The sequence below is a fragment of the Tursiops truncatus genome, chromosome 12, assembly GCF_011762595.2.
Source record: "Tursiops truncatus isolate mTurTru1 chromosome 12, mTurTru1.mat.Y, whole genome shotgun sequence".
NCBI classification, from domain to species: domain Eukaryota; kingdom Metazoa; phylum Chordata; class Mammalia; order Artiodactyla; family Delphinidae; genus Tursiops; species Tursiops truncatus.
This window is the reverse complement of record NC_047045.1, coordinates 77,752,573-77,777,931: the sequence shown is the minus strand read 5'-3', so window position 1 is coordinate 77,777,931 and position 25,359 is coordinate 77,752,573. Positions and strand designations below refer to the sequence as shown.

Genomic DNA, 25,359 nt, shown 5'->3' with positions numbered 1-25,359 from the left:
ACCATACTGCCTTAATTTTGATATCTGGCAAGGCGAGTCCCCCCCACCTCATCTCCACACAGCAGCCCCTGCCCCCTGTTCCCCCAGTTCCTGATGTTCTTCAGGAGTATCCTGGCTGTCTTGGCCCTTTGCTTTTTTATATGAAATTTTTATGGAATTTAAAGTTCTTTCTAAAAATCCTTTTGGGTTATTGGTTGAAATTGTATTTATGAGTTAATTTGAATATACCTAATGTTAAAATAAAAATGTTTGGGGCTTCCCTGGTGGCGCAGTGGTTGAGAGTCCGCCTGCCGATGCAGGGGACACGGGTTCGTGCCCTGGTCCGGGAAGATCCCACATGCCGCGGAGCGGCTGGGCCCGTGAGCCATGGCCGCTGAGCCTGCGCATCCGGAGCCTGTGCTCCGCAACGGGAGAGGCCACAACAGCGAGAGGCCCGCGTACCGCAAAAAAAAAAGTTTGGGTGCTTAAGAGAATAAATTCCTAGTTTTTTGTAAAAATTAGTTGCAAAAACAGCCAATTCGTCAATAGTTCTGAATATTCAAGGTTTTATTACATTTAAGTAAAGAAAAGCACACCACTGAAAATGTTCATGCAGATATTGGCGTAGTTCATAAAATTAAAGCATCTTTAGTTCTTCATTATTCTTGCTAACTTTTTCATTTATCAGTACTTATTGATTACTTGTTTCATGCAGTGTCTTCTACATAATATAACAGTGGTTTGAAAATCCCAACAGCCAGTGGTAGGGAAGTTTTCTTATATGATTTTTTTGAGTGCGCTGTATATGATATAATTCACGCTTCTTAGATATACCTCAGTTAGTACTGGAGGAAAATATTCTCCATGTTGGCTTTGTATCATGTCAGATAGCCTATGCTTTTAAAATTTATCTCAGAAAATCTACCTAGTGTTCATAGATAATGAATGAATTACTTGCTAAAATTCCTTTGTGTCCTTGTGCAGAGACTTACAGCCAGTACAGGAAGCAAGCAGCGTAGTCGCCTCTCCATCATGGCCCAGTACCTCTGCGACGTTCAGCACATCTTGACGATCCCAGGTCAGGCTTTCATCCCCAAACCGGAGGTGAGTTTCTTTTTGTTTGTTTTAGCATACCAGAATTAGGATTTTAATTGTAATCTTTGCTCCTGTGAGGATATGTCATAGGAAATTATCTCTAGAATCTGACCTTATCTGCACACCGTACCACACCTTTTTCTTTACCTCTCCTAAATGAGAACCATAAACATCACAGTATGAATCGTTCTTATTCTAATTTTTCTTCTCCTTCTATAGTGTGACCAAATGTCTAGGTTTATCCATGTTGCCCTGGTGGTGCTATTATCATTATTATTATTATCCCCTTTTACCCTTAAAAGTATCCCAGTATTTAAGATGAGTTTTATGGTCACCCAATACTCAGAAAAAGAAATCAGTATTTCTTTGTGATTTCTGATGGAGACTTCTAACTAAAGTTACATCAAACATTATCTGTTTATTTTTATTGAAATATATTTGACATTTAACATTGTATAAATTTAAGGTATACAACATGTTAACTTGGTACATTTATATATTGTAATATAGTTGCCATTGTAGCAATAATTGGCACCTCTATCTTACTACAGAATTATCCTTTCTTTTTGATAGTTGAAATAATTAAGTTCTAGTCTCTTAGCAAGTTTTATGATAATACAATATTGTTTATATTTACTGTGCATTATATCTCTAGGGTTTATTTACGACTCATTGTAAGTTTGTACTTTAAACAGCTTCCTGTCCCCCCCTCCCCTGATAACCACCATTTCACAAGTCTGGCTTTTTAAAATTCCACATGTAAGTGATAACATACAGTACTTGTCTTTCTGTCTGACTTATCTCACTTAGCATAATGTGCTCAAGGTCCAGCTGTGTTGTCACAGATTGTTGTGTTGTCAGGGTGTCCTCCTTTCTTATGACTGAATAATATTCCATAATATATGTATATAAAATATACACCACATTTTCTTTATCCATTCTTCTATCGATGGACATTTAGGTTAGCTTCCCTGTCTGGCTATTGTACATAATGCTGCAATGAATACAGAGGGGCATGTATCTTTTTGAGTTAGTGGTTTCATTTTCTTCAGATAAATACCCAGAAGTTGAATTGCTGGATCATATGGTAGATCTGTTTTTAATTTTGCCAGGATACTCCATACCATTTTCCGTAGTGGCTGCACCAACTTACATTCCCACCAGCAGTGCACAAGGGTTCCCTTTTCTCCACATCCTCACCAGCACTTACCTCTTACCTTCTTGATCGCTATTCTGACAGGTGTGAGGTGATACCTCATTGTGGTTTTCATTAGTATTGCCCTGATGATTAGTGATGTCGAGCATTTTTTCATGTACCTGTTGGCCATTAGGTTATCTTCTTTGGAAAAAAGTCTATTTAGTTTTTCTGCCCATCTTTTAATCAGATTATTTGGGGTTTTGTTGTTACTGAGTAGTAGGAGTTCTTTTTATATTTTGGGTGTTAACTCCTTATCCAGTATATGATTTGTAAAAATTTTTTCTCATTCTGTAGTTTGTCTTTTCATTTTGTGAAGTGTTATTTTTGCTATGCAGAAGCTCTTAAGTTTGTGGTCCCTTCTGTTGATTTTTGCTTTTGTTCTATGTGTTTTTGTTGTTATATCCAAAAAAAACCATTGCCAGGACCAAGTGGAGGAGTTTACTTCCTACTGTTTTTTTCTGGGAGTTGTGTAGTGTCAGGTCTTGTGCTTAAGTGTTTGATCCTAGAAAGGAGTCCAGTTTCACTGCGTGTGTTTATCCGGTTTTCCCAACACCGTTCATTGAAGAAACTATGCTTTCCCTTTTGGGTGCTCTTGGCTCCCTTGTCAAATATTAGTTGATCATATAAGCAAGGGTTTAATTCTGGGCTCTCTATCCTGTTCATTGGTCTATGTGTCTGTTTTTGTGCCAGTAACATTACTGTTTTTTGTTTTGTTCTGTTTTGTTTTTACTGTAGCTTTGTAGTATAGTTTGTAATCGGGAAGTATGATATCTCAGAAAGTGTGATACCTCCAGCTTTGTTTTTTTCCTCAGTATTGCTTTGGCTATTCAGGGACATCTGTGGTTCCGTACAAATTTTAGAATTCTTTTTTCTGTTTCTGTAAAGAATGGCATTGGTATTTTCATGGGGATTGCATTGAATCTATAGATGGCTTTGGGTAGGATGGACATTGTAATAATATTCATTTTTCAAATCCATGAATATAAGATGTCTTTCCATTTGTGTTTTCTTTGATATCTTTCAGCAAAGTCTTGTAGTTTTCACTGTACAGATCTTTCACTTCTTGATTAAATTTATTCCTAAGTATTTTATTGTTTTTGATGCTATTGTGAATGGATAGTTTTATTTCTTTTCAGATGTTTCATCCTTAGTATATAGAAATGCAGTTGATTTCTGTATGTTGATTTTTGTGTCTTGCAACTTTACTGAAATTGTTGATTACTTCCAAGAGTTTTTTGGTTGAGTCTTTGGGATTTTCTATGTACAAAATCATATCATCTGCAAATAGTGACAGTTTTACTCCTTCTTTCCCGATTTGGATGCCTTTTCTTTGTCTTGTCTAATCAGTCTAGCTAGGACTTCCAATATTCTTAAATAAATAAGAGTGGTGATAGTGGGCATCCTTGTCTTGTTCCTAATCTTAGAGGAAAAGCTTTCAGATTTTCTCCACTGAGTATAATGTTAGCTGTGCATTTGTTGTTTGTGGTCTTTATTCTGTGGAACTATGTTCCTTCTATATCCAATCTACTGAAAGTTTTCATCAGGAAAGGTTGTTGTAATTGTCAAATGCTTTTTCTGCATCTAGGAAGGTGATCATGTGACTTTTATCTTTCATTTTATTAGTGTGATGTATTACATTTTTTGATTTGTGTATGTTGAACCATCCTTACCTGTCAGGGATAAATCCCACTTGGTCATGGTGCATGATCCTTTTTATGTGTTCTTGAATTTGGCTTACTAATATTTTGTTGAGAATTTTTGCATATGTATTCATTAGGGATACTGGTCTATAGTTTCCTTGTGGTATCCTTATCTGGCTTTGGTTTCAAAGTAATGCTGGCCTCATAGAATGAATTTGGAAGTATTCCCTCCTCCTCTGTTTTTGGAAGAGTTTGAGAGGATTGGTGTTAATTCTTCTTTGAATGGTAGAATTTTCAAGTGAAGACATCTGGTCCTGGGGTTTTCTGTTTTGGGAGGTTTTTGATTACTGATTTAACCTCTTTGCTCACTATTGGTCTGTTCAGATTTTGTTTCTTCATGATTCAGTCTTGATAGGTTGTGTGTTTCTAAGAACTGATCCATTTCCTCTAGGTTGTCTAATTTGTTGGCATACCGTTTTTCATAATAGTCTTGTATGGTTCTATGTATTTCTGTAGTCTCAGTTGTAATGTCTCCTTTTTCGTTTCTAATTTTATTTATTTGAGTCTTCTCTTTTTATCTTAGTCTGGCTAAAGGTTTGTCAATTTTTTAAATCTTTTCAAAGAACCAGCTTTTGGGTTTGTTGATTCTTTCTATTGTTTTTCTGGGCTTCATTTCATTTATTTCCAGTCTGATCTTTATTATTTCCTTTCTTCTGCTAGCTTTGTTCTTTTTCTAATTCCTCGAGGTATAAAGTTAGGTTATTTGAGATCTTTCTGATTTCTTAATATATGCATTTATTGCTGTAAACTTCTCAGAACTGCTTTTGCTGCATTCCATAGGTTTTAATATGTTGTATTTTCATTTGTTATTTGAGATAATTTTTTATTTCTCTTTTGATTTCTTCTCTGACCCATTGGTTGTTCAGAAGTGTGTTTAGTTTCCACGTATTTTTAGATTTTCCAGCTTTCCTCTTGCTGATTTCTAGTTTTATACCATTGTGGTCAGAAAAGATAGTTGGTGTGATTTTCATCTTCTTTAATTTTCTGAGATTTGTCTCATGCCCTGTCATATGATATATACTTGAAAACGTTCCACGTGCCCTCGAGAAGGATGTGTATTTTGCTCCTGTTGAGTGGAATGTTCCTTATATGTTTACGTCCATTTGCTCTAGAGTATGGTTTCCAACATTTCCTTGTTGATTTTCTGTCTGGATGATCTGTCCATTGCCGACAGTGGCATATTATTGCATTGTTGTCTATTTCTCCCTTTGGATATGTTAGTACAGTAAGCCCCCTACATACGAATGAGTTCCATTCCGAGAGTGTGTCCTTAAGTCCAATTTTTCCTAAGTCCAACAAAGCCTAGGTACCCAACTAACACAATCGGCTCTATAGTACTGTACTGTAATAGGTTGATAATACTTTTCACACAAATAATACATTAAAAAACCCACAAAAATTTTAAAAAACACTTTTAATCTTACAGTACAGTACCTTGAAAAGTACAGTAGTACAGCACAACAGCTGGCATACAGGGGCACGTTCACATCTTTGAAAGTTCACAACTTGAAGGTTTGTATGTAGGGCACTTACTGTATTTGCTTAATATATTTCAGTGCTCCAATGTTGAGTGTATATATATTTACCATTATTATATCAATATCTTCAAGATGTATTGACCCTTTTATCATTACATAACAACCTTGTTTGTCACTTGTTATCATTTTTTGGCTTGAAGTCTATTTTGTCTGATACAAGTGTGGCTCTACCCAGTTTCTTTTGGTTTCCACTTCCATGCCTTCACTTTGAGCCTATGTGTGTCTTAGAGCCGAAATGAGCTTCCTGTAGGCAGCAGGCAGTTGGGTTTTGGTTTTTAATCCATGCAGTCATTGTGCACCTTTTGATTGGTGAATGCAGTCCATTTATATTTAGAGTGATTATTGACATACAAGGGTTTACTGCTGCCATCTTACCATTTGCCTTCTGGTTGTTTTGTATCACCATTGTTTCTTTTGCCTCTCTGTTTCTGTCTGCCTTTCTAATGTGGTGGGTTTCCATGGTCACTTGCTCAGTCTTCCCTTTTTTATCTTTCATGACTCTACTATCGAGTTTGGCTTTGTGGTTGCCATGTGGCTTACGTAAAACATCTCAGAAACAAAACACTTCTTTTTATGCTGATAGCACCTTATCTTTGTCTATAAAGTTTCCACCCTTTCACTCTTCCTCTTTTATATCTTCGATATCTCACTTTTTATGCTGTGGATTCACAGAGAAATTGTAATAGCTATAGTTATCCTTAATATTCTTTTCCTTAAGCCCTTATGCTATAATTGTGGTTAACACACCATTCTAATATAAAGTTTTCTAATTCTGACTGTTTTTCACCTTTGCAAGAGTACTGTGCACTTTCTTTTGTTGCTTTAATGTCATTATTAGTGTCTTTTTATTTTAGCTTGAAGAATTCCTTTTCAGCATTTCTTGCAAGGCAGGTCTAGTGGTGAACTCCCTCACTTTGTGTTTGTCTGGGAAAGCCTTTACTTGTTCATTATACTTGAAGGATAACTTTGCTGGATAAAGTATTCTTGGCTGGCAGTTTTTATCTTTCAACACTTTGAATATGTCATTCCATTCTCTCCTGGCCTGTAGTGTTTCTGCTGAGAAATCTGCTGATAGCCTAGTGGGGGTTCCTTTGTAGGTTACTTTCCTCCCCTCCCCCCGCCCCCTGCTGCCTTTAAGATTCTTTATCATTGATTTTTGACAGTTTCATTATAATGTATCTTGGGTAAGGTCTTTTTGCATTGAGGTGATAGGGTATTCTATTAGCTTCTTGGACATGTATGCTTAATTCTTTCCCCAGGTTTGAGACGTTCTCAGCAATTCTCTAAATACATTCTCTGCTCTCTTCTCCTTTAGGAAGACCGATTATTCTTATATTTGTTTTTCTCATCATATCTGATAGCTTTCCTAGGATTTCTTCACTTTTTAAAAACCTTAGTTCTCACCCCTGAGTCATTTCTAAATTCCTGTCTTCCAAGTTGCTAATTCTTTCTTTGGTCTGATCTGCCCTATTTCTTAAGCTCTCTAATGTATTTTTCATATCATTCATTGAATTCTTCAGCTCCAGAATTTGGTTCTTTTTTAAAATTTCAATCTCTCTGGTAAAGAACTCCTTCTTTTTACTCATTTTATTCCTGAGTTCATCGAATTGCCTTTCTGAGTTTATTTGTAGCTCACTGAATTTCATCGTAACAGCTATTCTGAATTCTTTGTAAGTTACATTACAATATTCTGTGCCTTTGAGTTTAGTTACTGGAGAATTATCATTTTCTTTTTGTGAATACCATATTACCAGTTTTTCATCGTGTTTGATGAATTGTACCTCTGCCATCTCATTTGAAGTAGCACACTTAGTTTTACTTTTGTTAAGACTGGCAAATAGAAACCCTTCTTTTGTTTTCCAGAAGGTGGCGCTATAGCTCAAGTTTTTGGTTTCTCTTGACCTGATCTGGCTTTGGGGCTGCACTCTGAAGGGGGTGTTAAAAAAAAAAAAAAAAGTTCGGCAGAAAAAGTCGGTGGCAGAGCGGCGGAAGGTTTGGGCTTAGCACCTGAGGCTCTGAGTGCTCACAGCCCAGTAGGGACGGTCCTCAAGTGGGAGTCCGCCCAGAGGTCCATGGCAGACCCCTTGCTGAAATCCCAAGGCAGACAGCAGAGAACAGCACCTTCCATGCACTCTGTTATTTCTGTCTGCCTCTTTCCCTTTCCTCTCCCTCGTCCCAGTCATGGAGGTCCCTCCTCAGAAATCCAGATGCTGCTGGAGAGAAGCAGGTCCATCTAGTTGCGATCTGTGCAGCCGGGAGGTCGGTTACTCGCCCCTTTCTCTTTCCACCTCCTCTGTGAAGCGAGGTCACCACTGTCCTGGTGAAAGCCCAGCACGTTGCTGTGTCGCTCTAGGGAAGGAGGGGGGCTCACTCCTGAGTTCCTCCTTCTCAGCTCCACGCTTGTCTTTATCACGCTCCGGTGGCGTGCCTGGTTCTCCCTCTGTTTGTCTGGACGTCTGCAAGTTCTCTGTCTCCCTGAGCGTCTGCTGCGGTTTTCAGTCGCCGGTTTCACTTCCCCCACCCCTCCCCCATCAAGGTGCTGGGTGTGGGGCAGGCTCACTGCCCTCCTGGGGTCCACAGCCGCCTTCCCGGTCCTGTCTGTCTACTTCCTGAAGCACAGGTGGGTGGAAATCTCCTGGTTGGTCCGGTGTAACGTGCAGAGGCACTTTTTTCTGTTCGGTTATGAATGATGAATTGTATATAAAAGGGGAGAGAAAGAGAGACAAGTCGTGCTGCCAGGATGCTGATGTCACTGTAAAGATCCGAACATATTATATTTATCATGATTTTTTTCCCCCATTTTTTTGCGAGACCTTGTTTTGACAGTATTACTTGTGATCAGTCATCTGTGGAAAACTAGTTGGATATTAAACTAGACTCTGACTATTATATGCTAATCACAGAAGAGTAAGTGCTAATTACAGAAACCAAGCTTCTCTGACAAAAGTACAAATCAGTAAGCCAGTGTCTAGTTTAGCAAAAGCACTGCTGGATGAGTTACTACAGGACGTGTGCTCTAAAAACTTATTTATTTCTTCATTGAAGATATCCTGAGCCCCAGACGCATGAAAAGCCCTAGCTGGGCAGAGAGGGGGTGGTGACAGGAGCGGTAGCGCAGTCAGACATCTGCCTTCAGGGAGCGCACAGCTAGCGAGGGACAGCTTTCTTCTTGCTGAAACTCTCAAGTCTTGCGAGGTTTCCCTTACGTTGTTTGACATTCACTAATATAAGTAGATATCGTGAAAAAATCATGTGGTTTTTAGATTTAGGTATAGACATAAGTTATAGATTTAGAATGGAGCCCCTGACCAATAGCGTTTGACCTGTTTGTACAAATTGAACCGTGATCTGAGGCATCTCCATGGCCTTTGCTCCACCTTCCACGTCCTCTGCCATGTTGTCGACCACAGTTAGCCACGCTTTCGGGTGACTTTAGGAATTCAGTCCATCTTCCACTTTTATAACAGACTTAATTGTCAGCTTTTTCTAAATCAAGGTCAGTATTACCTCCCTTCAGCATCTCAAGCTTTCAGATATTGTAAATGACTTCTTCCAAAATAATAGATCCTATTAGATCCTAGACAGAACTTAATGATTGGAGATATAGATCATGATCAGATTTAACCCAGTGGTGCTCTCAGGGATATTTTTATCCTAGAATAGGTGGCCATTGTAATAAAGAAAACCAAGTCACCATATAGCCTTCTCTCTTCTCGTAGTGCGTATATATGTGTATGTAACTTTTTCAGTAGCATAAGAGCCAGTTATATCAGAAACCACTGTCTTCACTTTTAGGCTTTTAAAGTTATGGTGATTGCTGTAATCCAGAATCTTTAGACATCTACATTTTACCAGGGGTTTCTCAGGGTAGATATTAGAATATTTTTAGTGGAAAGTTTCTAACTCTTTGTTTTAGTTACCTAGTTGAGAGTAATTGATGGTGTTTAGAGGTTATTGTCCACTTTATCTTTGATTTAGGGACAAGATCCACATATAGTTAAAGTACTTTTCCTCCAGGATTAAGGTCTTATGAAACTATTATTCGTTAAAAAGCTAGCTATGTCTTTGATTCTCTTTTTATTGAGGATGTTTGCTTTTTGGCAAATTAAACATACTCATAGCAGTTTTCTGTATGTGCTTTTCATCATGTTGTAAATACTACATGCAGAGGATTTATTTTTAATCCAGGAAAGCAGTTTTCAAAGAGGAGAGAGAATGTATTATGATAAAGGAAAACAGTAAATCAAATGATTAAATTTTCGTTGTAAAAGAATATGCTGCTGCTCTGAAGTAGTTTTACCATATTAGGGCAAATCAGGAATGCTCTGAGGAAAGCCAGAAAATATTGGACTGATAGTTACATTGAGCACATCTTTAAAAATTCATTTTCTTAAGTAAGAATGGGGAAGAGTTCGTACAGAGATGATAAAAATAACAGTACAAGGGTGTCCCTCTGGCTAATCCCTTTTAAACGCAAGAAGAGAAAGTCATAAGCATAACACAGGTAAAATATGCCCAGAAAAAATTTACTAAACTTCAGTGCTTGTTCTCAACCAAAACTCTAAGAATAGATATGGAGAACTTCCTGTGTGATATAACAAGAAGGGCTTATTTATAGCCATCTTAGGGGTTCTCCTGGGAGAATCGGTTAACCCTTCTAATGATCAGTCTTTAAATTCACTTAATCGAGCTTTAAGGGCAGAACTCTCACAGCTGTGGAGCTGTTACACCTACACCCTGCTCCTAAGTAGCTGAGCTCAATTCTGGCCAGATTCTTCCCTCTCATTAACTTCTCTAGCCCAGTCCCCAAAGTTTGAACCCCAAATTCTTTTCTATTTACAGAAAACACAGCCTCTTAGGTTCTTAAAATTAGACTAACTGGTCTACTCTGATGTTTCGTAAACTACTAGAGTTTGTAGTATATGGATTTTTAAGTTAGAATTTTTTAAATTTTGTATTTTAATTTCACTGTTGAGTTCATAAAATTATTTTACCAATTAGAAAACAAAATGTCTCTTTTGCAGTGCAAATTCACAGTTGAAAAATGCTTCCATGAGAACGTAAGACTTGTTTCTGAAGTTTCTCAAGCTGGCATCTGAAGACCCCTGAGAATTCATATATTTCTGGGGTTTCACAGTAATTTTTATTTCAACTAGTCTGCACATTACAGTCGGCCCTCCGTATCCACGGGTTCCACATTGGTGGATTCAGCCAACACCCAGATTAAAAATAGTCAAGAAAAACAAATTCCAGGATGTTCCAAAAAGCAAAACTTGAATTTGCCAAATATAGGACAACTATTTATTTACATACCATTTACATTGTATTAGGTATTATAAGTAATCTAGAGATGATTGAAAGTATACGGGAGGATGTGTGTGGGTTCTGTGCAAATGCTATGCCACATTATATAAGGGACTTGAGTGTCCTCTGATTTTGGCATGTGTAGGGTTCCTGGAACCAATCCCCTACAGATACTGAGGGACAACCATACTCAAGTGTGAGAAGTCCTGAGCCATTAGCTAGTCCCTCAAAATTCTATGTCATCTTTTTTCTTTTATAAATTGTGGTCATGGGTCTGGTGATTTAACATCCTTCCCACACCACTGTCCTGTACCCCAACCTAGTAGAAAAGTCACTTAGATACAATCTGAGAATTGCAACCGGCTCTTCTGATTGATACAACAGAGGCAGTACACAGCAGTGGAAGAACTAGAAGTACTTTGAAGTCAGCTGGGCCTCCTGGAATTCCAGCGCTCCTAGTTAGGAGAACTTGGTCATGTTAATAAGCTGATAAGTTAATAATACATCAGATTGGGGCAATAATGCCACCCTTGAAGGATTGTTGGTGAGGAATAGAAATAATCAATATACAGTGCTAACAGGAGTACCTCACACAGGGAGGCAGTCAGTGAAAGGTAGAGCTTACTGTTATGATTATAAACAAATATTTATGGACTAAGTTGTTATATCCTGATATAATAATGTGGATTATAACTTTTAAGACATACATATAACATATATATAGTTTTGCCTGTTTAGAAGTATGGCACATGGAGCAAGTAACTCCCAAACATGGTACAGATTTAAAGCATAAGTTGTGTCAATTCAATCTTAGATGAATTAATGATGCTACACCTGTGACATAAAGAAAAGGTCAGCACTTTGGGGCATCCACGCATGACCTTTGAGAACAGCATCTTAGAAGCTTTCAGCTACGAGCCCCCAGCTATTGAGGCCTCGACCTCTGGTCAAATAAGCTTAGTAAGTGGATGGGTCCACATAAGAAACAGCCATTTTTCATGCTTTTGTGGTTTTTGAATCTGATACTGAGGCTGTTACTTCTGCTGTCTGTTACCCCGTATTTGAAAATCCTTTGGACATAAGGTCAGAAGACTAATGTTTTTCTGCTTAACTAATACTCTTTTGTATTTGGTCTGGCTTCCTAGAAGCAGAGATTGGGGTAAGGATTTTCGGGAAAGTGAAGTATTGAGGAGACTCTGAAGAGGAGGAGTGAGGGAAGCAGTCCAAGGCAGGGCAAAAGCTAAGCAAGGGTGTTGTTGCGCTTGGAGACGCAGCTTCAGCCTGGTCCCACGGGGGTCCCAGGGTAAGGTCTGAAGGGGGGCGCTGGGGCACAAACGGCCCCACAGGTTTTGTCCTCCCTCGAGGCAAGGGGCGGCTGTTGTACCATTGTCAGTCGGTCTGGCTCCTGGCCACCTCCTAGGAACAGTTGGTGCCCTCACCTTGTAGTAGAGGTGGCTCCACATCTATGAGCCATTAGCACCCGGCGCTCAGAACAGCTGGGGAATGGGGGGGGGTGGGGCAGTATGGCAGCAGCAACGGCCTCTGTTGGTTTCCTCCAGGAGACAAAACTATCAGATTCCTTATGTGGCCTTCTCCGACTTGGTTGTGTGGGAAGTTCTAAACTACATTTCATATTTAATTGCTTCAGCAACCTTCAACCAGGATTATTTAATAGCATTCTTTCTCTCTTCCTTTTCTTTGTCATTTTAACCTTTCTTCTTTATCTTTTGGTTTTTCTGTTTATCGGACCAGCAGTTTTATTGTAAGTTGACTCAAATGCTTTTTGAAAGTGGATGAGTGTAAAAGAAATAAATATGTAACTAAAAACCAGTTTTATAATTAGAAAAAAATACCTGAGTTGTCCTCCTTAAAAATCAGATAAAATAAGTGTTGAATAGAAATAAGAGTTTTTACTGTTACAATCTAATTTAACATTAGTTATGCTTTCATATGTACTCAAGAATAAAATAAGCAATAAGTATTATAAATCCAAGGAAGGAAGAAACAAAATTGCATTTTTGCAGATGACACGTTTTTTATATGTATGAAGCACAATGAAATGAACAAAATTATTGGAGGTAAGAGATATGCAACAGGGTTCTGCAAAATTATAGGCTATGATGGAAATCCGCAGACGTCAGTAAAGTCAGTATATTCTCAAGTCATATAGCTGAAAATATAGATGGCATTTGTTTAGAAAGTATCTTGACCGCTCAAAAGGAATATATACTTTCTATTTTTTTTTTTAATTTTTTTAAATTTTTGGCTGCGTTGGGTCTTCGTTGCTGCATGCGGGCTTTCCCTAGTTGAGGCAAGCAGGGTCTGCTCTTCATTGCGGTGCGCAGGCTTCTCATTGCTGTGTCTTCTCGTTGCAGAGCACGGGCTCTAGGGCTTCAGTAGTTGTGGTGCATGGGCTCAGTAGTTGTAGCACACGGGCTCAGTAGTTGTGGCTTGCAGGCTCTAGAGCGCAGGCTCAGTAGTTGTGGCACACAGGCTTAGTTGCTCCGCGGCATGTGGGATCTTCCCGGACCAGAGCTCAAGCCCGTGTCCCCTGCATTGGCAGGCGGATTCTTAACCACTGCGCCACCAGGGAAGTCCAGGAGTATATACTTTCAATGCCTTCCTAATTCCCATGTGAAATCGTACCTTTATTTTAGCTATTCTGTTAATATGTAATGATGATACAGAAGAGGATGATCTACCAAATAAAATAGGTATAAAACATTTTAGTCTGTATGTCTGTATGCACAATCCAAAATCATTTACTCACATAAAAGATAACTTCCCACTTCATGAGTTATTGATGTACAATGAAGTAGCCTTTTTCCCCTTTACCACTGTATTATGAACAATACCTAAGCGTAAATGAACAAATAAATTGTTAGAAACAACAGTGTACAATGTTACCTTTGCACATTAGAAAATTCAATTTTTATTTTCTTATAGTGTTTGAATTACATATCATAATTTAACATCTTTTAAAGCATCTTTTATTCTTTAAGAATTCTTTTCACATCCATTAACCAATTGAAGCAGCTCATTTATGAAAACATTTTTGTTAACATGAGTCAAACCTAAAAGAAAAAAAATGACAACTTGAAAGTAACCTTTATCATCCAGATACTAATCAGTGCGATATTAAATGATAGGGGTAAATCAAAAATGATAGAGGAAAATGAACTTAATCTGGAGAATCCTCTTATTAGCAGCCAGAACAGGGCAGTTCTTAAGCCATTTTAAAACAAACTCTTCATGTTCTCACTTAGCTTGTACTTGATGCTTTACAAGTCCTAGAGATTTCAGTTTGGGTTGGTTTGGTTTTGCTTTGCTGTGGTAGCATTTACCAATTTCTTTTCTTTTTTTCTGCCTAATCTTTGAATGCCATATTATATGGAGATATTTTTCCTAAAATGTCAACAGAGCCGGGGAGATGACAGTAGGTGGGGACTTGGGGTGGCCTGTTTGGGCATCCTGTGAAGGAGGCGGGCAGCTCCTCCCTGCGTCGTAAGGCGCAGGCCTATAGAGGGGCTCGAAAACAGAAGCAGGTGACTGTGGGGTTGCCAAGGAGAGGGAGCAGAAGCAGAGGGTATCCTGGGTTAACACCAGGACAAGGTGCTTTTTATACTTGGCAGTGGAGCTCTTTTATAAAATGCAGTGAAGTACCAGTTAGGAAGATGTATCAACAATTTATCTTAAAAAGGAAAAAAAAAAGCCATCAATTCCATTGCCTTATTAATATAATCAGAACCTCTTTCCATTATAAACCTTTAGATAAAACATGACAACAATAATGGAAAAATCATCTAAAACAGATATAATTGTACACGAAGTTTGTTGGCATTTCGAACAACTTCATTTTTTAAGTATTTTACATTCTTTGTAGAGAAAGGCAAGCACAATTCTTGTATTTAATCTAAAATAAAGACAGAAATCACAGCAGGCACTTAAGTCATGTGCATCCCACAGTTATTCACACATAATCCTTCAGGCTGTTTGCTGAACGGTCCTCTGGCTGTGTGGTGGGGACGTGCTCCTGCTTGGATGGGTAGAGCCAAGCCTCCGAATCCTTTTTTATACAGAAAATCATGCCAGAGATAAACAGCAGCATGGCCGAAATGAATCCAATGTAGACAGCTCCTCCGGGTTCATGTTTGTTGCTTTCTGGAACTGCCACATCCACAAAGTTTGCTATGATCTCCTTTGTGTACCACACCGTTGGTATTAAACTAGAGATCCCTGCAGATATGAGGCAGACTCCCCCAGCAAAACAAGCGTAACTCTTGGTTTCCCTGTCCCCTCCTAAGCGAATGCATTTCATCCCAATTGTGGCAGTGCACATCCCCACAGCAGACAGGACACAGGCCAGGACCATGGCGGCCCGAGCGGCCTGCACGTGGGTGGGGAGGGCCAGGACGGAGTACTTCAAGGTGCAGCTGAACATCCCGGTGCTATACCACGTGCAGTCCATCCACAGCCCTTGCATCTGCACGATGGCTGTGATGATGTTGGAGCCCGGGTCCACATTCACCTTCCAGTTGGGCAGCAGGGTGGCCATGAGCACTCCAGAGACCCCAGTTAAGGCCAGGGCAAAAGCAAGGAGCTGGAGACCCGCCGAGATCATAACGTCACCGTTACCTTTGTCCTCCTAGAAAATCCTGATGGCTCTTGCTCAGAATTGTAGCTATTTCTGTACAGTAGAGAACCAGGTAACAAAAGGCTGGGGAAAGAAGACAAAATCAGGGTTGAAAGAAAGAAAAAACAAAAAGACTTCTGTGTACAGTGGGAGCTGAGAACCCATCTGAATAGGTCCCAGCAGTGGATGAGGACACTGCTTCCCAGGAGAAAAGCTCACACCAGGCCCACAGAGGCTGCCATTGTCCTGAGTGATTTTGGTTGGGTGGTGCTTGATACATGGCATAAAGGAGAGGGCTGTCCACTTTGTTCTTTTATTTAAAATTTAAGCTCTGCTGAAGTTGTCTGTATGCCTTGTTAGGAGATTTTAGACATGGAACGCCAGCTGTAGGATATCTGATATAGAATTTTTTTTTTTTTTTTGCGGTACGCGGGCCTCTCACTGTTGTGGCCTCTCCCGTTGCGGAGCACAGGCTCCGGACACGCAGGCTCAGCGGCCATGGCTCAGGGGCCGAGCCGCTCCGCGGCATGTGGGATCTTCGCGGATCGGGGCACGAACCCGCGTCCCCTGCATCGGCAGGTGGACTTCCAACCACTGCGCCACCAGGGAAGCCCTGATATAGAATTTTAATAGTATTACAGGTTTTAAAAACTTATTTCTAGTTAAAATACTCTATAGGTAATAAGGAAGAATAGTTTAAACCCACCTGTTAAAAAGGATTTATAAATATATATTAGAAAAGTTTGAAGCATTCAAAAAATGATTTTATTTTTTAAAATGTATCAGACACTCTCCATGTGTCATTCACGTGGCCCAGGTGAATTGTTTGAGAAGGAGAAGAAAGTAGTAAAAGAAATCAAAGTCACTGGCATGATTATCTCTAATTTCCAGCTTGCAAAATCCTTACCTAAGTGAGCAGTTGTTTCCCTTCAGGTACAGCTTACTCAAAACTGAAACAATTAAGCCACTGTCTTTTGCTTAGGAGAATGTGAGATCCTTTCTAGTTGGGACCAGAATCGCTCCCTGACCCAAATGAAGTAGTCTGCTGCAAAACCGGTTATTCAAAACGATTTAGAAGTAGTGACATTGAATCTTGCAAATACATACCAGAAGTAACCACATCATTATTTGTATGAGAGAGATTCAAAAATAATTTACACTTTTTTCCTCCCTCCCTTCTTCCTTCCGTTTAGTAAGAGGGAATAGATAGTACTTCCTTTGTGACGTGCTGTGTTTTAATCAGGCAGTACTTACTGCCTTCTTTGAGGAAAATATAATGGTTTCTGAAATACAGCAATATTGACCTTTTTGTGTTTCTGAATTTTTGAGTGATGTATTAGAATGGCTCTATCATGATTCATATATTTGTCACAAAAGGCAGTATGAGCTCTGAATCTAAAGCACTTGGGTCAAATCTTGGCTTTCCAGAACCTCTCTGTGCCTCAGTATTCTCTTCTGGAAAGCAGGGAGGATTATAGTATCTATATCATGGAGTTTCATATACATGAAAGAATTTTAAATGGTATAGAACAATATCTAACCCATAGAAGGTACTCAGTAAATTACAATTGACATTGTTATTAGTATTTCTAAAATGTATATTATGTCACGTGACATTTGATATTTAATGACATCTGGATTTTTTTTTTCTCTTCCTTCCTTAGGCCGATTTCATTTGTTTTCATAGGAACTTAGAGATGAAGGAAACCATAGATGTAATCTTGGCCATCAGTGTTGTTTCAGATTAGGACACTTAGGTAGTAGATCGCCGCACGCCACACAGACCTCAGTGGCAAGATCGGCAGTGCCCACTTCCCCACCTCTTCCCACCTCACTGCACCTTGCACCCTTGTCCCCCTTTACCACAGCAATTCCGGGTGAAATCCTCCTGTGTACTTCCTGTTGGAAGCAGGGAGAATGCTACATCTAGAGACAAAGCACCGTTAACCATCCCCTCACTCACTCCCTTTCTCACACAGAAAAAAAGACTCCGGAGGGAATTAATAGAGCAAATGAGCAAGTGGCGTAGCTTCAGAGACTCACCAGGGAGGTTGATGCCTGGCTTTTGTGAAATATCTGCAGTGATGTGAATCCATGCCTGTGTTACTTTTAATACAGTTGTATAGTTTAATATAGTTCTAACATTGATTCCCTAAGAGGTTAAATCCTGGGCTATCTGAACTCCATTGTTCTATTTTTGTTCATAATCTTAAAACATAAATTCTGTAGTTTCAGGAGATTTCCCTGAGGTTTTGAATTCTTAGAGTCAGTTTCACTCTAAGCATCAAAGTGCCTTGGCTTTGCCTGTCATCCTACAGTTCATTCTTTTTCTGTTTTCCAAATTTCTTTTCATATCTGAGACCAAGATAGAACGAAAGTTAAAGTTTCTAGAAAAAAAAATGAAGCACATGTTTATAGTTTCATAATAGCTGTTTTCAGGTTTGGGTTTTAACATTTCAGACTCCAGCCAGCTCACTCAATTACTGCCTTCCCGGACCATTTTCGGCTTAAGGGCTTCTTCAAGAGCGAGACTGCTGTTAGCATTCCCTGCGAGCATCTCCTTTCTTTCTTTTTACTTTGGTTGAGTAACCTTTATGTGTTGATCAGTCTCTGCTCAGCTTCCCAATTATAACTCTTTTCTTCCCATTAACCAATACATTTTATAAATTCCAGTGTAATTCAGACTTGGAGACAGCTTGTTCATCTTAATTAACAAGTGCTGGCAGTGATAAATTACAGATGGCCAAACGGCGTAAACAATAAGACATTGCGTTCAGTTAGCATGGTGCCCACTTACTATTGAATAGTGGACTTTAAGTGCTTTCTTCTGCATGGAGAACTTATGCAGAAAGAACTTGTTCTCCAAAATGAAGGTCACTCTTTTCCCTTTATAAAAATATACTGGCATCTTAGCTATATTGCTGTGAAATCTTTTTTTTTTTTCCCCCTCCAGCCACAAGCATGGTACAGTTTGTGGCCTGTTCTCTCAGATTTCTGTCTCGTAGAGAATAAAGGCATACTTTGTTTCAGCGATGGTGGTGATGGTGGTGACATGCTGTGAAAGTAAGCATGGAAAACAGTTCTAAATGAGAACTCTCTCGTGGTTCTAAAATCTGTTGCATATAGAACAGAACCTATAATGTTAAATTTATGAGCTATTTCCCAAAGAAATTCTGAACTGGATTTCATTAAAATGTAAAGTCAGTTTTCCAGACAAGATTTATTTATATCAAATCTAGTATTTAAAAACAGATTTACAATGTACAGTTCAAACCGAGTTATACTTGAAGATCTATATTTAGGTCCCGAAGCATTGTGGAAGCTTCTCGTTTTCCATACCTTTTGTCAGTAGCCTTCAGTGACTTAACTCTCTTCTGTCAGTTGTCTTCAGTTGAACCCCAGTAAGACATGATGAAGAGGAGCCACATACCTGAGGCTCAGTTCACAGCTTCTGAATATTAGTGATGAAGCTCCAGTAGGTTAACTTGCAAGTAGCAAATGAAGAGCAACGTAGAAATCCGAGCAGGGAAAACTGCTGGTGGTGCCAGGGGATAAATACCGGGTTCCCCATCTCATTTTTTGAGGTGGGGGAAAACTCAGAAAAGAGAGGCGGGGGAGGGAGGGAGCTGTTGTTACAACAGGATTTGTCGAAACCTGAAAGCTGAAAATGCTTCTGTGTCACTATATACAGAGGGGGAGTTATCTGGGTGCTCCCCAAAAGACTTTCTTTTCTTTTAATATTATGTTTTAGTCCATAGTTATAATTTACTTCTGAATTTTTATCTATGTTGGAGGATACCGTTTATTATTTTATGTCCCCGATTAAAGAATATGGTCTGAAATATTTTTCACTAGACTGTGCTTCGCAAGTGACAGTTAATTGAGACTATCTGTTTATTCTGGTGCTTCTGACTTGTCTGAAATCAAGATTCACAAAATTGGTAACTTTCAAACTAAACATTCAAAAGACAGTTTTTTATATATCTTGATAAAAGTAAAAAGAAAACCCAGCAACAGCTGTTGACTAGAATCTGAGCAGTAAACCTACAAGTATTTTTTTTTTTTGGCGGGGGCAGGGGGGCGGTATCCTGAATTTTCTTCTATTAATCTTTCCACTGAGAAAGATTTCTAAAGTATAATAGATAGCTAGTGGGAAGCAGCCACAGAGCACAGGGAGATCAGCTCGGTGCTTTGTGACCACCTAGAGGGGTGGGATAGGGAGGGTGGGAGGGAGACGCAAGAGGGAGGAGATATGGGGATATACGTAAGCATATAGCTGATTCACTCTGTTATACAGCAGCAACTAACACACCATTGTAAAGCAATTATACTCCAATAAAGATGTTAAAAACAAATAAATTATAATTTAGTAGAGATTTTAGAAAGCATTGTAAAGAAATTACACCAAAATAATGTGATGAAAAATATTAGATGAACCAAAATCAAACACTGAGGTTCTAGACCATGAATAATGGTACAGACATATTTCATTTTCATCTACTTTGGGTTCTCATTTTTTTTCTACCTCAGTAATGTTAATTCTACAAGCTGTACATTCATAGCCACTATAGAGAGAAAAAGATAATTTTATGATTGGATGTTTAAAATTTTACAACTGCTAATAGCCATGTTAGATGTTAGCCATTTCTTTAAAAGCAGTGAATAATAAAAATGCATGTTTCATATAGAATCTAAAAAAAAAAAATGGTTCTGATGAACCTAGGGGCAAGACAGGAATAAAGACACAGACGTAGAGAATGGACTTAAGGACAAGGGGAGGGGGGAGGGTAAGCTGGGATGAAGGGAGAGAGTAGCATTGACATATATACACTACCAAATGTGAAATAGCTAGTGGGAAGCAGCCGCATAGCACAGGGAGATCCGCTTGGTGCTTTGCGACCACCTGGAGGGAGGGGATATGGGGATATCCGTATACATATAGCTGATTCACTTTGTTATACACCAGAAACAAACACAACACTGTAAAGCAATTATACTCCAATAAAGATGTTAAAAGATATGCATGTTTCAGTTATCTGGATTTTTTGTTGTTTTTAGTTGGTTTTCATCTTTTCTAAGTCTGGCATTTAGCAAGATACATATTGTTTTCTCCTCTTAGAAATGTAATGCCTGTGGATTTGTGTTTTTAGCCATAGTGTTGTAATTTTGCTTTATAAACTTACTTAATGTCATTGAGATACATGAACAGTTCTTTGTCTAAGTACTGAGTGAAGTAGAGTTGAATTTCAGGCACTAACAGCACTGTTACTACTGCTGTAGCAAGAAATCCACCAGGTCCCTTCAGTGCCTTGGCTTGTTTTGCTCCTTGCTGTGGCTGTCGTGCAGACTCACCTGTGCTGAGGCTGACTGGTGGCCGGTGGAGGGTCCAGTCTGCTCCCAGCTCTGACCTCCAGCGTAATGCAACTTGCCGAGGGTAAATGGGTTAAGCATGCTTTAATGTGCATTGCTGTTTTCGAAACCTTTTTGATTATTTTTCTGCCTTGATGAGAACACTTATATTCTAATACATTAGCTGCCTGTTTTAAAAAGGCAAACTTCTGAAACGCAAAGAACTTTCATTAACTACAGGCCTTTAACCCAAGGCAGAATTTCTTGTATAAGAAAGGAGCTAGAAAGTAGAGGTGTATAGAGAAATATAATTCATTGACATTATTATCTACTTCCAATGTGGATATTAAAGAGAATTAAATCTTTTAAGTTCAGAGGCTTCCCTAGATAACTCTTTGTTTATCTTTACCTTAGTTTAGGTCTCTTCTCCAGCCCTCCCCCCTAAACACCCAAAGTTTGTATTGGGTTGGCCAAAAAGTTCGTTCGGGCTTTTCCGTAGCATCTTACAGTTGTAAAATTTTAAACATCCAACTGAATATGTCCAAGCTGCCAGTGTGACGTCACTGATAGACATCTCAGACCTATCAGGGACAGAACTGAGCTCTCGACTTTCCCCACACCAGTTCTCCCCAGTTTCCCAGTGTCATCCTGCCATTTGGTAGACCCTGGATCTTAAAAACATCCTTGATTCCATACCCAAGAGCCATTCAATCAACAAATCCTTTTGTTTCTACAGTTCAGAATAAGTCAAGTATCCTACTGTCTGAGCCCCTCTACTGCTTGCTCTGGGTGAAGACCTCTAGAATGTGAACGCACAAGGGCAGGGATTTCTGTCTTGTTAATCTCCAGGTTCTCCTGGGCCAGGAGTGGTGCCTGCCTTATTGTCGAGTATGATAAATATTTGTTGAATGAATTCAGAAGCTGATTTTGAGTATATAAAATAACAATAATACATTACCTTTACATGATTAAAAGTATAATTTTGTCCTGTTTTAAGAGACTGTCATTTTAAGTAATTTTGCAACTCTTTAGTTTTATAATCTTGATGTAATAATAATATCTACCATTTATAAACTGCTTCCTATATGCTAAGTACTGTTGAGGTATTTAATTCTTAAAACAAGCCTATGAGATAACAGAAGTCCTAATTTTACAAGTGAGAAAACTAAGCTCCAGAGAAGTTAAATAACTTGACTAAGGTCCATAATATAAGTAGCAGGAATGTGGGATTCAGGCCCAGAATACTGTGATTTTTGAAACCCTCATACACTCATAGCCCTGCCCCCATTTAGAACAGAATGTGTTTTTAAGTCTCATTATAATGAGTCGCTCCTTTCAGTGGTAGTCTGGATTAAGCTGTGGAAACAAATGAACTCTGACATCTCTGTAGCTTTACATATAAACATTTGCTTCTCACTCATGCCAAGTCCATGAGTGATTGCAGAGTAGCTGGCCGGTGACTCAGCAGTCCCATCTGTTTTCTTTAAAATGTTTTTATTTATCTGTTTTTAAGAAAAAATTACATGTGATTCCCTTAGTGTGTTTTTCTTAGTGATGATACTCTGGATAGTCAAGACAAGCTTTTCTTTTTCTTCTCAAAGAATTGGTAGTTTGACTGAATATTTGAGAAGTAATAACAATACCAAACCTTTGTGGGAAGTAGTTCTCCAGACCTGCGTCTCTCACCCCTGCCGGCACGTGAGCATCATCTAGCTTTAGAAAAGCCTTGAGGCCCAGGCCCCTCCCAGTGGCTCTTAATTCCGTTGTCAGGGATGATGCCCAGTCATTGTGTATTTAAAATGCCGCCAACGTAATTCCAATGAAAAGTTAAGGTTCTGATTTTAAAAAAACAGCAGCGTCTTTTCTCATTTGCTTTCTCTTCAACCTTGAAAATAATTAAAGTTCAGAGTAAGATTAAGTAAGATAGTTACCTGTTCCAGTCCCACAAATTTAAAGTGATTGATTTAATCTTAAAATAATGTTTTTCTTCCTACTCAGTCATGGGAAATTAACAGTATCGGCCCTGAGCACAATCAGTGCGTTACTTCCTCCATCTTTATGGTTACTTTAGTTCTAAAATAATGCTTTAGGCTGCCCGAAGGCTTTATCTTTTAGAATTGGTAGTTTGTAGACTAGTTGATTATAATGAGGACCGTGTTAAAAATGATGGCTATTCTCTGGTTGCTGTGTGTCCCCAAATGTCTAAAGAGGCCATCCTGGCTCCGATGGCTCTGTGCAAGTCGTGTATGTTTCTGCTTGTAGGTTGCACTGCCATTTGCTCTATTGTTTGTTTTGACAACATTTTGTTGCTCCTTTCTATGTCTTCATGTGAAAGGATCTTGAGGATTTGTTTTCTATGTCTTTATCACATTCTTTTAGAATATTAAGACTGTCTTGGAGTTTGTGGTGACACTTGGCAGGTCAGCCTAGTTTTTTCAACCTCATAAATAATGTAAGTATGTATCTAGTGTGGCCTCACCACTGCATTCTCTTTGCACATTATTTTGAAGAGCAGGACTTTTTTTAAAAAACGTCCTCACTTATTGGTAGTATCTCAGATAGTGGGCTGAACACCCCTCGTCTGGGCCTGGCTCTCAGCTCACCCCTCTCTCCTCCTCTTCCCATCTTCCTCTTTGTCTTCCTTCCCTGTGACTCTCTCTCTCTGCCCACTGGGTCTCCTACATTTCAGCCCCTGCCCACACTCTAGGGTCCTGGGTGGGTTCATGTGGACTTTGTGATGTTGCCAAATTAGAGAGCTTGCATCAGTTTTAATCATTTCTCTTATTTATTTTTATACCTCCAGTTACATACATAGGAGGTCCCCCAAACCTCCATGAGTTAAACTAGTAAAATCAGCATGTAAAGGAGGAGATCCAGTAGCTATGGCATTCATCTTTAAAAAGACACAATGTCTTTCAAGTCAGAAACAGGAAGAGCTGGACAACATGAACACATTTAAAGAATAGCTCTGCAAATGGAGAGCTGGCCTGGGTACTGAGAGCACATGGCCTAGGAGCATCTGGTACCCTGTACCTTGTGCCAGTGAGTGGCCAGTGACCATTGCAGCATCGTCTGTATGAGTTTGTTCCCATTCCGTGCCTCTGCAGAACCCTCTCAGCATAACAGAGCTTGTTAGGTGGTTTTTATAGGAAGGGGATGTACTGACTAGTCAACTTGAGTGTCTCTTTGGTAGTTATGACTCATTACGAATGAATGTATTTGCATCCATATTTGTTTATCAATCTTTTCATAATAGTAATATTTATAGCGGCAGCAATTGAGAACCTTGTGAGTTTGCTTAGATTGAAACCGTCCCCGAGGAGTTTCCCTGTACTGTGGATGAGAAACCGGAGGTCGGGCCCTCGCTCTCGCCCCCTGGGCCGCTACAGCGCGGCTCCTCCCCTGGCAGGGACCTCCCCCACCTACACAGAGGGGGGCACAGTCCTGGCACAGTTAACACAGGCGCCTCCAGGTGCCGCCCTTTCACAGACACCGAAGTCATGGTTTGTGGGAAAGGTCCTGGTTTCAGAAAGGTGTTTTCCCTGTGCTCATTGGGGAACTACAGGCTAAGATAACAGAAAATCCTAATCCAGCGTTTGTGAGTTCTCGTCCCTCTTGTACTTTGTTTAGAATTAAGTGTTCACATCCCTGAAATTGTTTCCTTTCTTGGGACCAAGAGATGCTCATTCATCTTGTTGTTGTTGCTAGTAGGCATAATTTACATACATACCTATATTTACATATACAATATACACAGTAAAAAGCTTTCTCCATCCCCTCCCCTCACCCTGGGCACCTCTTAGGCTTATTTCTCATCGTGCTGTCAGCTCACCCTGTCATTCTCTTACATGCTTGTGCTCTGAGAGGAAACACTGACAGTTTAAGATCTGTTCTTTCTGTATGATTCCAAGGAGGAAAAGAGAAAAACCATTCAGACATCTGTGGGAGACAAAAGGTGTGGTGGAACATCTGCAGAAATTAATATTGTTTCAATAACAAACACAAATTGTAAACTTTAAAGAAAGAACTATAGGTCCTAACAGTCAGTCTTCATGGAATACCTTGGTTTGGAATACCTGGAATGTTGTTGGAGTGTTTGAGTTGTAAGGTTTTACGGCGGAAATTCTGTCCTTAAATTGGGCTTGGGACGAGAATTATGGGCAGAATAAAACAGTTCTAGGAAATGTGATCTGCATGTTTGTACATGTTTTTCTACAAGATGCATAATTGTAATAGCATAGGCAGCAGTGACTTGCGACTGCTCCCCTTGTTGGGGGGAAGTTGTAACTGCAGGGCCCATGACATTCTAGTGGAGACTGTCCTTAGCTCGGTGTAGGACCCTGAGGAGTAACCTAGACACTGGTGGGTGGAGGAACCAGGCATCCCCCAGCGTGCTCACCTTACTCTCATCTCACCTGACACTGAATGTGGCTCTCCCGAACTCCTGACCCCATGTTCCATCAGGTGGTGCTGGCCACCTCAGAATCGCTGGACCCTTCCCACTCCCGTCTGCACAAGTCTGTCTGAGACAGCACCACCTTGAACTGTGAATCCCTCTTGTGT

The 25,359-nt window shown here is 39.6% G+C and overlaps 2 protein-coding genes across 4 annotated transcripts in view; one reads left to right on the top strand and one right to left on the bottom strand.

Moving 5' to 3' along the window:
* The window catches only part of TFB1M (transcription factor B1, mitochondrial), a 61,937-nt gene that overhangs the window by 25,388 nt on the left and 11,190 nt on the right, over window positions 1-25,359 (top strand). For all 3 annotated transcript variants that reach the window (XR_004529300.2, XM_033867881.2, XM_033867882.2), the window contains exon 5: window positions 964-1,083. Coding sequence is in view for 2 of the 3 variants with exons in the window: in XM_033867881.2 (XP_033723772.1) it covers window positions 964-1,083 (120 nt within the window). In the remaining variant the exon portion in view is untranslated. The remainder of the gene's footprint in view (window positions 1-963; window positions 1,084-25,359) is intronic.
* CLDN20 (claudin 20) lies at window positions 13,652-15,721 on the bottom strand. The gene has a single exon (XM_019951617.3). The coding sequence runs from the start codon at window positions 15,433-15,435 to the stop codon at window positions 14,785-14,787; it is 651 nt and encodes a 216-aa protein (XP_019807176.2). The 5' UTR covers window positions 15,436-15,721; the 3' UTR covers window positions 13,652-14,784.

Bases quoted from the DNA above. Each gene is read 5' to 3' on its own strand.
- CLDN20 (XM_019951617.3), bottom strand. From the start codon at position 15,435: ATGATCTCGGCGGGTCTCCAGCTCCTTGCTTTTGCCCTGGCCTTAACT.